At 41.6% G+C, this 14,527-nt stretch overlaps 1 protein-coding gene across 1 annotated transcript in view; it reads right to left on the reverse strand.

The window, feature by feature from the left end:
* The window catches only part of sphkap (SPHK1 interactor, AKAP domain containing), a gene marked incomplete at both ends in the record, with an annotated part of 102,170 nt that extends 92,145 nt beyond the window's left edge, over positions 1-10,025 (reverse strand). The window contains 1 exon segment of the mRNA XM_084324823.1: positions 9,991-10,025. Within this exon segment, the coding sequence (XP_084180949.1) occupies positions 9,991-10,025 (35 nt within the window).
* Positions 10,026-14,527: the final 4,502 nt, after the last annotated feature.

Genomic DNA, 14,527 nt, shown 5'->3' on the forward strand with positions numbered 1-14,527 from the left:
CTACAGTGTAGCCTACTGTGTAGGTTAGTGTATTAGGACATGTGCATGACAGTAAGGTTAGTGGCAGTGGTGGCCTAATGGTTAGAGAAGCGAGTTTGTGACCGAAGGTCACTGGTTCGATCCCCCGGACCAGCAGGGAAAAAAAATTTGTGCTGGGGAAGTGAATTAACTCTCTCCTATTCCCTTAACACCAACCGCTGAAGTGTCCTTGAGCAATAATAATAATAATAATAATAATCTTCATTTATATAGCACCTTTCATACACGGAGTGCAACTCAAAGTGCTTAACAGAGACACGTCTTCTTTAACACTTTAAGGACCGTCCACGAGTTTATACGTGTTACGGTGCCATGCGTTGTGGACAAGAGCCACGAGTTAACTCGTGGCGAGTTGTTATTGTTTTATTCCATATTTATAACGCTATTAACATCCGCGATCGACATGCAGGACTCTACCCACATATTTGATTTTCGAAACATGCAATACCGGCCAGATCCGCTTAGGGGCGCCATCGCTCCACTGCAGTATCATTGAGGGGATTGGAAAAAAATTCTTTTCACTGTCTGTGGGCGGATCATATGAGCCTTGGTTCCAAACGAAGACCCTCCATCTTTGATCACGTTACCGAACGCATATTTCAGCCTGGAATAATGGGATTTATGATTAGCCAATGGACATATCGATCTACCAGATTCTGATGACTAATGACGAAATGCTGCCAGCGATCACATGGCCTGACGGTAGGATACTATTCCCCCAAATTACAGCTGGATTGGACATTGTTTTAAAACCTAACGTGATCGATCACTGACATTGGCTACCTGAACGCACACTGTATTGCTAATCAATAATACTAATCGGCGTTCCCCGCCGCCCCCATTTCATCCATAGATGCTCTGTAATAGTCCGGATGCTACGCAGTTTGTTTTATTTCATTCGTATATATACAGCAGAAATGGCGTTAGATATAACGGCGCCAACGTTTAGCCTATTATCTAGCTCCCGGGAAAAAAGACGAGACGAAAAGTGCGATAAACCTTATATTCGCGACGCTATAAAATGACAACCAACCGATGGATTTTTATTTTCTTTAAGCCATTATGAAGGCACGGTTTATGCACTCAAGTGACAATGAGAATGGACAGATAGCAATACTATAAATTATATATATAGCTCTAAACAAACCTGTCCTCTGAGGCATAAATCGGCACAAGACTGGTCGCCAAAGTGTTAAACAAGTCAAGAAAAAAGAAACACAGTAACACAGTAAATCAAGAAAAAAATAAGAATACCATAAGGTCCATAAACTCAAAATAAATGCATGCATGCATGCAACACTCCCAGACGTACCCCACGCGAAGGTAAGGGAAAACTCACTAAAACCTAACAATAGGAAAAAATGCACCACAGGCAATGTGGAGGAGATAAACCTTAGAAGGGCCAATTCAAGGGGGGATCTCCCTTCTTAGATGTCGGTGATATTAGTGTTGCATGTTGCATTAAAAAGAGACGAACAGCTGGTAAGCATGCACCCATGTGCAGGGGCGTAGCTGGGGGGGGGTAGCTTAGGATGATTCCAAGGGCCCAGCACTGGGGGGGGGGGGGGCCAAAAAAAAAATCACTCAGGTGTATTATTGATGCTCTCATTGATACTATGTTTGTTTCTGAAGTGTGTGTGTGTGTGTGTGTGTGTGTGTGTGTGTGTGTGTGTGTGTGTGTGTGTGTGTGTGTGTGTGTGTGTGTGTGTGTGTGTGTGTGTGTGTGTGAGATATATAGAGAGAGAGGGGGGGCTTTGGTAGACTATTGCATTGGTCCATTCATTGAAGATGAACGCAATGCGACATCCTTTACTAGGCTCACCCACCAACAGTGCAGGTGCTGAACTGCTGATCCGAATGTATAGGTAAAAACCATATTATGCGTTTTCATCAATAAAAAATGGCAAAAAAAAAAAAACGCTTGCGCGCTTAGGCGCGCTCGCATTCACTGGGGGGCCTACAAATACATTCTTTCATGGGGCCCAGAATCTGGAGCTACACCCCTGCCCATGTGTGTAGTGAAACACAGATGAGTGCATGCGATAGCAACTGAACATTTTGAAGAATTTAATATAGAGCTGATAGTGATAACAACTGAACATTTTATAAGATTAAAGATAGAACTGATAGCGGCTCCAGTCGAGGCACAGGGGTGCGTCCTCCCGGGACGTTCCACACTCCGGCCACCACTCCGAGACAGCCGAAGACAGGGAGACAGGAGGCGACGCAAAGCACTTAACCCCCAACTGCTCCAGTGGAGTTGCTCAGTGGCCAACAGTGTCAGACTGTGGTTGTACTGGGCAGCTCCCAGGTGTGAATGGAACTGTGTGAATGTGAAGCAGGGCATTCCTGAAAAAGAGCATCAGCGAACCTACCCTGGGTAAATAAAGGTTAATAATAATAATAATAATGGGCAGCCCGGGTAGCGCAGCGGACTAAGCGTCTGTCTACCACCACAGAGCCAGTGGGATAGAATCCGGCTGTGGTGCCTCCGGCTTGGCCGACCGTCCATACTAACACAATTGGCAGTGTTAGCGGGTGGGAAGCCGGCGCGGGTGGGTCCTGGTCGTTGACAGCGACTCCTACAGTTCGGGTTAGATTTTTTTTTTTTTTTTTTTAATAATGGTTGAAGAAGTGCGTCTTTAGTCGACGGCGAAAGATTGGACGGGTTTTGGCTGTCCTAACTGTGGTGGGCAGTTCGTTCCACCATTGTGGGGCAAGGACTGAAAATAGGCGGCTTCCCCTTGATTTTATATATTGATTTTACTCCCAAATGTCAGTATTGGCCCCAGAATAAAACCCAGTATTAGTCAAGCTCTAGAGACTGTTACTGTCTTTATAGCCATGGCTGGACTTGCTGGTAGTGAGCTTTGAAATTCTTCTTTTGAAGAATTCTTTTTTTTTTAATTCTTTTTAGGTTCAGTGCCTTGGATGTTTCCAAAGAGTGGGTCTGATGCGATTTATTCTTTCAACAAAGTCGACGAGGTCAACAAATCTGGTTTTGTTTCTCTCCTGGTGATCATATGCAGCTGTTCTCCACCTTTCTCTGAGTCTAAAGGGAAGCTTCAACACCACTTTTATCACATTTGAAGGATTATCCATCTGCTCTAAAACATCCAGATCCTGCATGGTGTTGTAACAGTCCTTGAGAAACCGTACATAGTCACACAATCCTCTCCCGTCTTCTGTGTTAATGGCATTCCAGTTAAGAGCCTTTTCAAAGAAGGCAGCCGCTATTAACAACTCAATTTCAAAGTTCTCTTTGCAGTAATTTAGCTTCCAGGTAGCCTCTTTTCAAATCCATATACTGACAACTTTGAATGAGCTCTCTTGTCTTCGATGGCGTCTTCAAATGTAGCTATGTAAGTGAGGTACTGCAGTGGATCGCCTTTGAAGACAGGAATCTCTCTTTTGGGAAGCAGAACATGCCGCTGTGCTTTATAGCAACAGTTCTGTGATCTTGTTTTGCCATCTCATAATTTGGTACAACTCACCCTTTTTCACGTCATCATTTTGAGTTGTAATTGAGTCGCCACCACATCTCAAATTCAGGCCATCAGAATTCCGTTGTATGGTGGAATGTGTCTCCTGCGCATCTTGAAGGCCTCCCCTCCCGCAGTCCCGCATTTTGAGAGGATTCTCTTGGCGTGTTGTTCAGTCCATCACCACTAGAGGTGTCGTGATCCGGTTTGCTCTGTGAATGTTGAAATTGGCAGGGTCCTTTCAAATATGATGGTGGTGGAGAGGATACTAAATATGGAGCATATTTAGTATCCTCTCCACCACCATCATTATCATCATCATCATCATCATCACCACCATCATCGTCACCACCATCATCAATATCAGTTTCAAGCACTACTCTTTCTTTTTCTGCGTGTAGTCGCTGCCTCTTCTCTTTCCAAAGCCTGTCATTCTGAACTCCGCATTCAGAAGATGCTAGGTTCGCTTTCACATGTACAGCGCAGAGTCAAAATGGATTGGTGATTCCTCTTGTTGACATCATCCACATTCCACAATTGATTCTTATTGACGTTAGCTCTTTTCCATTTGGAAACCACAGACGCAGTTCGTGTTTTGGGTTTGCTTGGTTACTCGCGGTTTGAAGATCCACAATGATTAGTTTGGTCCAAACGGTCTACATGTTGGTTCAATGTGGCTTTCAGAGTGGTTTGTTGAATTTGGCTATATAGGCTGCTGGGTCTCGTCATCATGTCATGAATTACATTAAAACTCCAAACAAACATTCTCCAAAATAACAGGCCTTTGAAATGATAAATAAATAAAAACCAGAGAGGGGATAAACAAATTCATCAAAACTAAACCACAAAATTCAGAACACCTGCATCAGGGGCGTGAGGTCAGGTGATGCTGTGCGATATGGTGTAGCACCAAGAACGACCACTAGGTGCCACTAAACGATTTAATTGAAATCATTGAAACTATAGAGAACTATACAAGAACTTGTGAGAATACTTTCCAATGTGATCTACTTATTCTACTACTTTGACTGAACAGAACTGACTTCCACCATTAGTTTGAGGTCACTGGACAAACATTATTGAGAATTTATCCGTTTTTTTTCAGTTAGAGATCTAACATGCTTGTACTGTATGTGCCGACAATCACGGCGTTTACATTTGACATTTTGTCATTTAGCAGCAGGGGTTCTCAACCTTTCTGCTGCCAAGGCACCCCTGTGTTCAATAAAATATTCCAGGGCACCCCTACATACGATAAAGATGTTTCCGGTCCTGTCTTTTTTGCTACAATGATGACAAAAGTGCTTGCTTTCAAAATAATGTTTATTTATGAAACCGGGAAACACATTTGTGTGTATATGCAGGCTATAACAGGTGTTTCAGGTCTAAATGGCTTAGTACTGTTGACATTACACTGCTTGTAGTAGTAAATCAAATAGCATATTTCTTTAAATAAAATTACAGAAAATTATCACTAAAGTGCTATCTGTTGCAGCTGCACACTTTTCCATAAAAATAGCATATTTGGATAAGTGTGACCATTTCTCAAACTGAAAATCATGTTTTTTTTTTTAAATACAGAAAAGGATCACTAAATTGCTATCTGTTGCAGCTGCACTGTTCTCCATAAAAATATCGTATTTGGATAAGTTTGACCATTTCTCAAAAACAGAAAATCATGTATTTTTTTTAAATACAGAAAAGGATCACCAAGTTACCATTTCTCAAAAAATATAAATAAATACAGAAAATAAGCCCTCGTTCACTCAGTGGAAATTTAGCTCAATGTGAGGTCTGCTGCTGCTGGCTAATAATACGCTCAATACGTGGGGAGATCTTTGACAAGGCAACACGCATGTCATCCTCAAGGCTCAACTTGGCCCTATATTTTGTTTTCAGAGCTGTCATGGATGAAAAGCCAGCTTCACACAGATATGTGGTGCTGAATGGTATCAACACCTTAACTGCTGCATCATGAGATACTTGGTACTCAGCACCACACTCTGAAACTAGCTCTCCAGGTGGTATCAGATGAGATTTCAATGAGTTCTTCCAAGAGTTTGGATGGAGATGTGTCAGGAAGCTTTGTCTCAATGTTGTCTGTAAAGTTTTTTTTTATCCAGAGTAACTTGGTGATCCTTTTCTGTGTTTTATTAACACCAAGTTTCATAATGATTTTCAGATTTTGAGAAATGGTCAAACTTATCCAAATATGGTATTTTCATGGAAAACAGTGCAGCTGCAACAGATAGCACTTTAGTGATAATTTTCTGTAATCCAAAAATAATTTATTAATAATAATAATAATAATAATAATAATATATATATATTTTTTTAATCTCAAGGCACCCCTGGCAGCTGTCTGCGACATCCTACCGCGGCACTCCTGTTGAGAACCGCTGATTTAGCTGACACTTTTATCAAAAGCGACTTACAAGTTCTGTAGAACAAGTCAGCAGGAACGGTACAATTCTATCAGCTGAGTAACAATGTTCATCGAAGGGTTGAAACTTGAGTGCTGCAGTGTTGAGTGCATAGTAGACATGTTAGTATATTAGGAAAAGTGCATGCATGGTAGTAGAGGACAGTAAGACGTTTTTTTTTTTTTTTTCATTTCAGATAGTGATTGAAGAAGTGTGTCTTTAGTCAACGGCAAAAGATTGGTCAAGTTTCGGCTGTCCTAACTGTGGTGGGAAGTTCGTTCCACCATTGTGGAGCAAGGACCGATAATAGGCGGATTCTCTTTGATGACCCTCCCAGAGCTCGGATATAAGTGGGTCTGAGGCAACCAGAAGATGTAGCCTAGAGCGGAGGGGTCTTGAGGGTGTGTAGTTAGAGACCATTGACCGGAGGTAGGCGAGACCCGTTCCATTTTGCTGCGTGATATGCCAGGTCTAGGACCTTTAAGCGGATTCATACGGCGATGGGGAGCCAGTGCAGGTTTTGATTTGATTTGGGAAGGATTTGGGGATTGGTGAAATTCTCATACGGCCTACCTACACTACAGGCTACCCTGTTTTAGCCTGGAATCCAGGGATGGAAGAAATACACAGTTAAGTAGACATAACCAGGTAAAACAGTACTCTGGTAAAAGTAGAACTCCTCCATTTAAAATTCTACTGAAGTAACAGAAAAAGTATTTGATATTGAATATAGGCCTACTTCAGTATCAAAAGTAAAACATAGATATTCTATATGATGTTCTTGCATTTCATTGCGTGGGAGCATGTAATCCTTCATTTTACTTCATGATTGTCATTGTATTAATTATTTTCATTATTATTATTATATAATATATAATATAAAAATAATACTACTACTAATAATAATATTTATTATTCCCTCACTGTATTTCTTTACCAAATTGTTGCCAAACACCTATTGCAGCCGGGCCATGGAGGGATCTCTCATTGAAATGTCCATCTGAGGTTTCTTCCATTTCTTTCCTATTATGGTTTTTTTTCTGTGGGAGTTTTTCCTCATCTTCATTGGGGGTTAAAGGGGCACTTCACCTAAAAACAATGCTGATTTATGTTGCACATAATGTCACACACATCCAAAAACTCAAAACTGATTTGCACAGTTATTGAGATTAAATGAGTTTGAATATAGCCACCAGTGATGTCATCGGGGACATTGAATCCTTTTGTTGTGTTAATTACAGCGCAATGACATGATAAGGTAGCAGTCCCTATAAGACAGGCAATTATTTTCATGTACATCATTTCATGGAGCCGTAATTAACACAACACAAGGATTCAATGTCCCTGATGACATCACTGATGGCCATATTCAAACTAATTTACGCTCAATAACTGTCAAACTAATGAATGTGTGCAAAACTGTTAAGAGTTTTTGGATGTGTATGGGATTATGTGCAAAATAAAGTGCTTAAAGTGCCCCTTTAAGCCTTTTGTTCCATTGTGGGCCGGTGAAGCCCATTGAGACACGTAATGTAATCTAGGTCCATACAAATAAATCTGACTTGACTTCATCCATTGACCTCTAAAGCTTGTGTTAAAGTGGTATGTGGTCCATTTATACGGGCTCTGATTACGTCCTCTTGAGGTTGGCAGGCTTCAAATGTGTAGTACAAAAGTACATCATATTCATCACTTCAGCCACATTTTCTATGCAAACTCCTTTCCTTCAAAATAACTAGTAGGCGATGGGTTCAGATAATAGTAATGGAGTAAAAAGTACAAATTAACGTTAAATTAAATTAAGTACAAAAAACAAGGACACAGTGTCATCAGATGCTAAGCGCTTTGCACAAAGGGCGAGCATGCGAGTGAGTTACCGGATTACTGAACGAGTGAGTTAGTGATCACAGAGATGCCGATTTGCATCTAAAAAATACTTAGTTACTTTCCACCCCTGTTGGAATTAGCCTGATATCTGATAGACTGGCGTCAGTTCGTCCCTACAAGGAGACGAGCACTCAGACAAAGTGAGACCACGTGAGACAACGTGAGACAACGTGAGACAACGTGAGGGGAAGAGCAGCGTAGCACCGGCTGCAAGCCACGACTAGGAGGAGATCCAGCCTTTAGCAATACAGCAAACTCAAATACGGTCGGCTGTATATCAGGAAGACATCGCTATCATCTCTGCATATGCTCGCACCGGGACAGGACACATTGAACGTGATTGGATTGGATTGGATAGTCTTTATTGTCCCCGAGGGGCAATTTGGTTTGCAAACAGTAACACAAACCAATACAGCTCATCACAAGCCGGGGAACAAAATTATCTCCGATTTTGATTTGGCCCTCGTAAGGAAGGGGCAGCTCCTCCCTGACGGCAGGAGTCGAGCCTCCGCGTGAAGAGGGTGAGGGCAGGCTAATCGAGGGATATTAATGGGGCATCAATTTGGAAGACAAAGAGGCTGGGATGCATTTTTAAAAGACCAGTCAGTGATCCAAATGTGAACAAAATGGGGTAGCCCCATCCACCAAAAAAGCAAATAAACTGGAGACCATGTTTTCATTCTGTATAGTTAATTGACTGAGCTCTTGATACAAGCACTAATATGAGACAACAACTGCACTTTGTTGTAAAAAACAAGATAAGATACGATAAGATATTCCTTTATGCATCCCCTTGGGGTTTGTTTACAGTGGTACAACATTTTTTTTTACAATGGTAATGTTTGCAAACACTCAATCAAACTATATTCTGATTCATACATTTGTTTAAGTAGGTTCCAAAAAGCTTATTTTCCATCTTCAAGAAAGTATGAATTTATAACCTACATAATGTGGTTAAAACACGGATTGGGGGTTTAAACTGCATAATCCACTTTATTTCAAAGCAAAGTAAAACATTGTATTTTAAAGCCCCTCCAGGTATTGTATAACTGTATCTATTTGCACATAAACACACACACACGCACACACACACTCACACACACCTACACACACACACACACACACACACCTACACACACACACACACACACACACACACACACACACACACACACACACACACACACACACACACACACTCACACATACTTACACACACACAAAAACATACACACACACACACACACACACACACACACACACAATGTCACAAACACACAAATGCTGCAGTGGATAAAGGCACTGTCCCATATGCACCATATTGTAGCCTATACTTCATATTTCATACAACATGGAACAGTTTGCTTCTCTGATATTATGTTTTGTGTCACAATTGAAAGCCAGGGGTAATGTTCACTACAACATTGGAGAAGACAGGTTGGGTTTATTTTGTCATGCACGACCTCGTTTCTGGTCAGTGCGCGCACGACCTTTCCATCAGAGGACCGTGGTGATTGGCAGGTTAGTGCGCTCATGTGCCTTGGGCGTCCCAGGTCTGAAAGGCATAGGGGTCGGTATTTCCCTCGGATTGTGGATTAATTTGCTCGGTTACGGATTGGAAAAGGTTTGTGATTTAGTCATGTGGCCAACTGTCATTTGACACAATTCTACAGAATTAATTGAGGGCGGTCGTGCGAGCGATTGTTAATCAGGTATATATGTGTCCAAATGCGCATAACCGCACATAGAAAGAAAACATCCTCGGAACATTCGGTTATTTAGACAGGTTTCATTTGCCGTTATTAATTTGATGCGGGGGCACCCAACCAAGTTGAAATAAACAAACAATTGACTCGACAATATTACTGATGACGAAATGGTATGAATAACATAGAGAGACGATTTGCATTTAACACACACATAGCCTTATTGCAAGGCAGCACTTTCTCCAATTTCACACATTTGATATCGCCATCAGTCAGCCAATAGGGGTTGATGCATTTCATATTAGACCACATTGGTTCGAAACTCTGCAGCCTGCAGGGATAAATACTAGATAATAAGTCTTCCACGCTTTGCAGACAATTAAATAACTCTTTGTATGATCATTGTGCCACATCTGAAACTCCGTCCTAAACCAGAATAATAAGCGTTCATACCTTGGCGTTTTCAGGAGGCACTTTGCACCAGCCATCCCGCCAAAACCTTCTGCCAGAGTCGGTGTGCGTTTATGTCCTTGTTGAGAGAGTTCAGAGGACCGCGACGCGTAATTGTCCCGGGATCAGTCTCCGGTCCAGATGCACATCCCCGACAGAGGAGCGGAATTACAGCTTCGCCGACTAAAGAGCGACTATATAAGTGCGCTCAATATCAGCAGGAGCAAATGACTGCCTGCTTGCATCACTGGCAAAAGATAAAACACCAATGCACGACGTAGGCAAGGACATTACGCGCGCAAAATGCGTGCACCCAGAGAGAGAGAGAGAGGAGAGAGAGAGAGAGAGAGAGAGAGAGAGAGAGAGAGAGAGAGAGAAATATGTGTGGAGAGAGAGAGAGAGAGAGAGAGAGAGAGAGAGAGAGAGAGAGAGAGAGAGAGAGAGAGAGAGAGAGAGAGAGAGAGAGAGAGAGAGGAGAATCGGCGACGCTAGAAACCTGCAAACACATTTAAACCCCAATTACTAAAGCACGTTTGTTAATTTCTCTCTTCAGGTGAGATTAACCCATGCATGTAAACATTTCATTTCAGGATAGCCGACTGAAATGATCACTTTTGTCAAAATTGCATTACCATCATGGGAAAATCAACTAGTTTTACCTTTATATTCCTGAAAAGTTGACTGCTTAGAGATATATGTAGATGTTTAAGAGTTTACAGGACATTATGTTTACAGTGTATTTTGTCTTTACACTACTTTGCATACAATACAACATTTTAATTCCAGCCTCCTCTGGATTCCAATAGCCTGTGGACATGGTTTTACGTTTTCTAGATTGCAGTGAGCATGTTCACAATTAGGTTTAGTCTACATAATCCATTTATGTCATTTTTATTTATTAATTGTTGTTAGCATTATTTTCACCATCAATTGTGTTCAGGCTAAAGTTTTCTGGACAATTTAAAAACATGATCACAAACCTCCCTCAATATGTCCGATCTCTCTTTCTTAGTTTTGTTCTCTTTTCACCTGTATTTTTGTCATATTTATGCAAATTTGGAAAACCCCTTTATATGTATTCTGAACTGTTTGAACCTACTTGTAAATTAGGGTAACACCCAGGCGTGCGTTCCTGAAATCAACTGGGGTTGCACGCACCTAATGGCGCCACATGCACGCGCACTCCCGGCGCGTGCGCGCGCTCCCGCGAATGCGCATAAATGTCCCCTCGCTTGAGCACAGACTACAGACAGTGCCTAATTGCCTCTACGAATGGAATGTAACACTTATCATTCACAACAAGTTAGGTGTGAATGTATCTGAGAACGTATTTAACACACCTGACGACCGCCGCTATTGATATGCAAAGTAGCCCAGGTGGGTAGGCTAGTTATAGCGAGTACTTATCTTACCCATGGGCCTGCACGGAGTGCAACTCCGTCCCATGACGAACGCATGCCTGGTAACACCTCAATGTCCATTTCAATAATAAATAAAGGTTTCAATCAGTGTTAATTTTGTCAACGAAAATTATGACTAAAGATGTTCGTCAACTAAGCTTTTTTTCATGACGACAACGAGACGTGACGTCACGTTAATGTAGACCATGTGACACTAACGTGACTAAATAGTTAATTAAATATCGTTGACCACAACTGACGACACAAAATGTAGTTTGCAAAATACAATTTTGCTTTATTGTCAAGACTGTTTACTTGCTAGCTAACAGTAGCTTGTTTGCAGACAGGAAAGTATCAAACATAATTGTCCGTGCGGAACCCTATCCCCAACACAGCGTTCCGTGTGTAGGGCCCACCACTGTTATGCTGTGAGTGTTGTTTCCCCCCCGGGAGATATGGGAGGACAGACTGCAACGGAGAGCTACATTATGTTTTGACTAGGGATGCTCGATATTGGCTTTTTTACCGATATACCGATATTGTCCAACTCTTAATTTCCGATACCGATACCAACCGATATCAACCGATACCGATATATGCAGGGTTTCCCCCCCCCCCCCCAAAAACTGAATAATTTCAGGTAATTAACATTACATATCTTATTATTAACTATTGTATTAATTCAGGGAATTAACACAACATTATGCATACTTTTGACAATAAATAAAATCAGAATTTGTTCTTAAATAAATTGGGTAAATAAAGGTTCTAGAAATGTAAAAAAAGAAAAAAAAAATTGAAAACCGATACCGATATTTTCCGATATCACATTTTAATGCCGATATCGGCCGATAATATCGGACATCCCTAGTTTTGACCCATGCACCACAATAGCTTACATAATGATAGGAAAACATAGCTGCCGTCCGTCATCATGGGAAATGTAAGATCACTGGTCAACAAGACAGATGAACTTTCGGCCCTGGTAAAAATCCAAGTGGAATACAGAGTCCAGCTTGCATGGAAATATCCCAGACTGCGGTCAGTGTGGTGGAACTGCATGATTTCACCATGATGCGATCATGTGAGCCGACAGAAACAAAGCCAGCGCCGCGGTAAGTGGAAAGGTGGCGGGTGGTTATTTTAGTTAAATCCAGAAGTGGTGTAAGTTTCAGTTGGTTACTTTATTGAACGTCGGTATCACATACAGCTGCTGTAGCGTTCTAGCTCGTGCCGAGCTTGTTTACATTCCACCAAGTGTGTGACGTCATCCATATACCGTTGCTAGTCTGGGATACAGACAACACATCCCAACGCATTCATACTCATCAACAGGGATTTGAATCATGTCAAAATAACCAGGACCCTGACAAACTTCACACACTTTGTTTTTAACAAAGTACTAAATAATTGTATGTTATGTATTAACTGTTTTTAGATGGCTGTGTTGATGCTGTGATGGACACCTGAATCTCCCCTTGGGGATAAATAAAGGTTTTCAATCAATCAATAAGTCTAACCGGCTAGCACTAACGTTAGCTTTTTTTGTTTAGAAAAAACTCACGCCAACTTATGAGGCTGTAACTGAGTGGCGAGAAAAAAATATATTTATAAAAAAATATATATATAATGATAATTTTAATTTCCTTAAGACTAAATCGAGACTAAACGAAGACTAAAATGCTCAGACCTGTCGTTGACTAAAACTGACTAAACGAAAAATAAATGAAGATGACTAAATATGATGAAAACGAAAAAGGAGCATTTGACAGACTAAGACTAAAACTAAAATGAAAATAGCTGCCAAAATGAACACTGGTTTCAATCAATCAATCAATCAATCAATCACTCACTCACTCACTCACTCACTCACTCACTCACTCACTCACTCACTCACTCACTCACTCACTCACTCACTCACTCACTCACTCACTCACTCACTCACTCACCCACCCACCCAACCACCCACCCACCCACCCACCCACCCACCCACTCAAACAATCAAAATTGAAATGCTGACAACACCAAGCAATTTATGGGGTAGCTATAGCTGAAAAATGTGTCTTCCACTTGGAGATGTGGTGAAGTAAAATAACATCTACAGTACCATCCAACCAGCAAGGTGGGCTGTCCTTGTTCAGGCAGCTAGATAGGTGCTCTGCTGCGCAGTACAGCTGCAGATAGGTGCTCTGCTGCTCAATACAGCACAAGATCAGGGGCCTTGCTGCTATGCTTATTTCATCATATTGTATAGGCAAAACCCTGTGATATTTTAGATATATATATATGATATATATAGAAACTTCCATGAAACCAAACTGTGCGCAAATCCCAAAACAGTTATTGTTTACAGGGCCACCAATTCGAAAAAGAAATACAAGCAATTTTGAGTAATACCAGTAGTAATAACAGTAGTAATACCAGTAGTAATAACAGTAGTAATACCAGTAGTAATAACAGTAGTAATACCAGTACTGCCAGAAATACCAGTAATACCAGTACTTGAAAAGTGTTATAGAATTGTCATTATACGGTAGCTGTATCTGTCTGGCACATGTATCTGTTATGAATCTGTCTGACCAAAATTACGCCGGATGAGGACAGAAACAACAATACCCTGGGAAAAAAAGAAAATAATGATAACGTAGCTCCAGTAATCCATAAACAAGTCTCTCTTTTACAGCCGTCTCTCTTCTCTCACCTGTCTGTCTTTCACCTGTCTGTCTTTCCCTCCCGCTACTTTCTAGCTTGCCCTTTGTGAAGACAGATGACAGCCCCCAGCCAGCTTTATGCGACGCCTATCTACGCATGGACATTACAGCTATTATCTTCTTGTTTTTGGCATCAACTCTCATTCTACCCCCCACCCCCCTCCTATCATTTGCAGTCCTCTGAGCGGTGATCATCAGTGGGAGGCAGGGTGGTGGTGGTGATGGCGGTGATGGTGGTGCTGGAGGTGGTGGTGGTGGGGGGGGGGGGGGGGGAGCACATCACCATCTGGTACTTGAGAACATCCCTACACTTCAATCACCCTCGCAGCGGAGGGGGAACTGAGGGAGTAATAAGGCTTCTGTGTTGATGGCTGGAATAGAGTATTGTCTCCCTCTCCCCACGGCGCATTATGGACGTCACTGGAATAT

The sequence above is a fragment of the Notolepis coatsorum genome (genome assembly GCF_963971535.1).
Source record: "Notolepis coatsorum genome assembly, chromosome: 1".
Lineage (NCBI taxonomy): Eukaryota > Metazoa > Chordata > Actinopteri > Aulopiformes > Paralepididae > Notolepis > Notolepis coatsorum.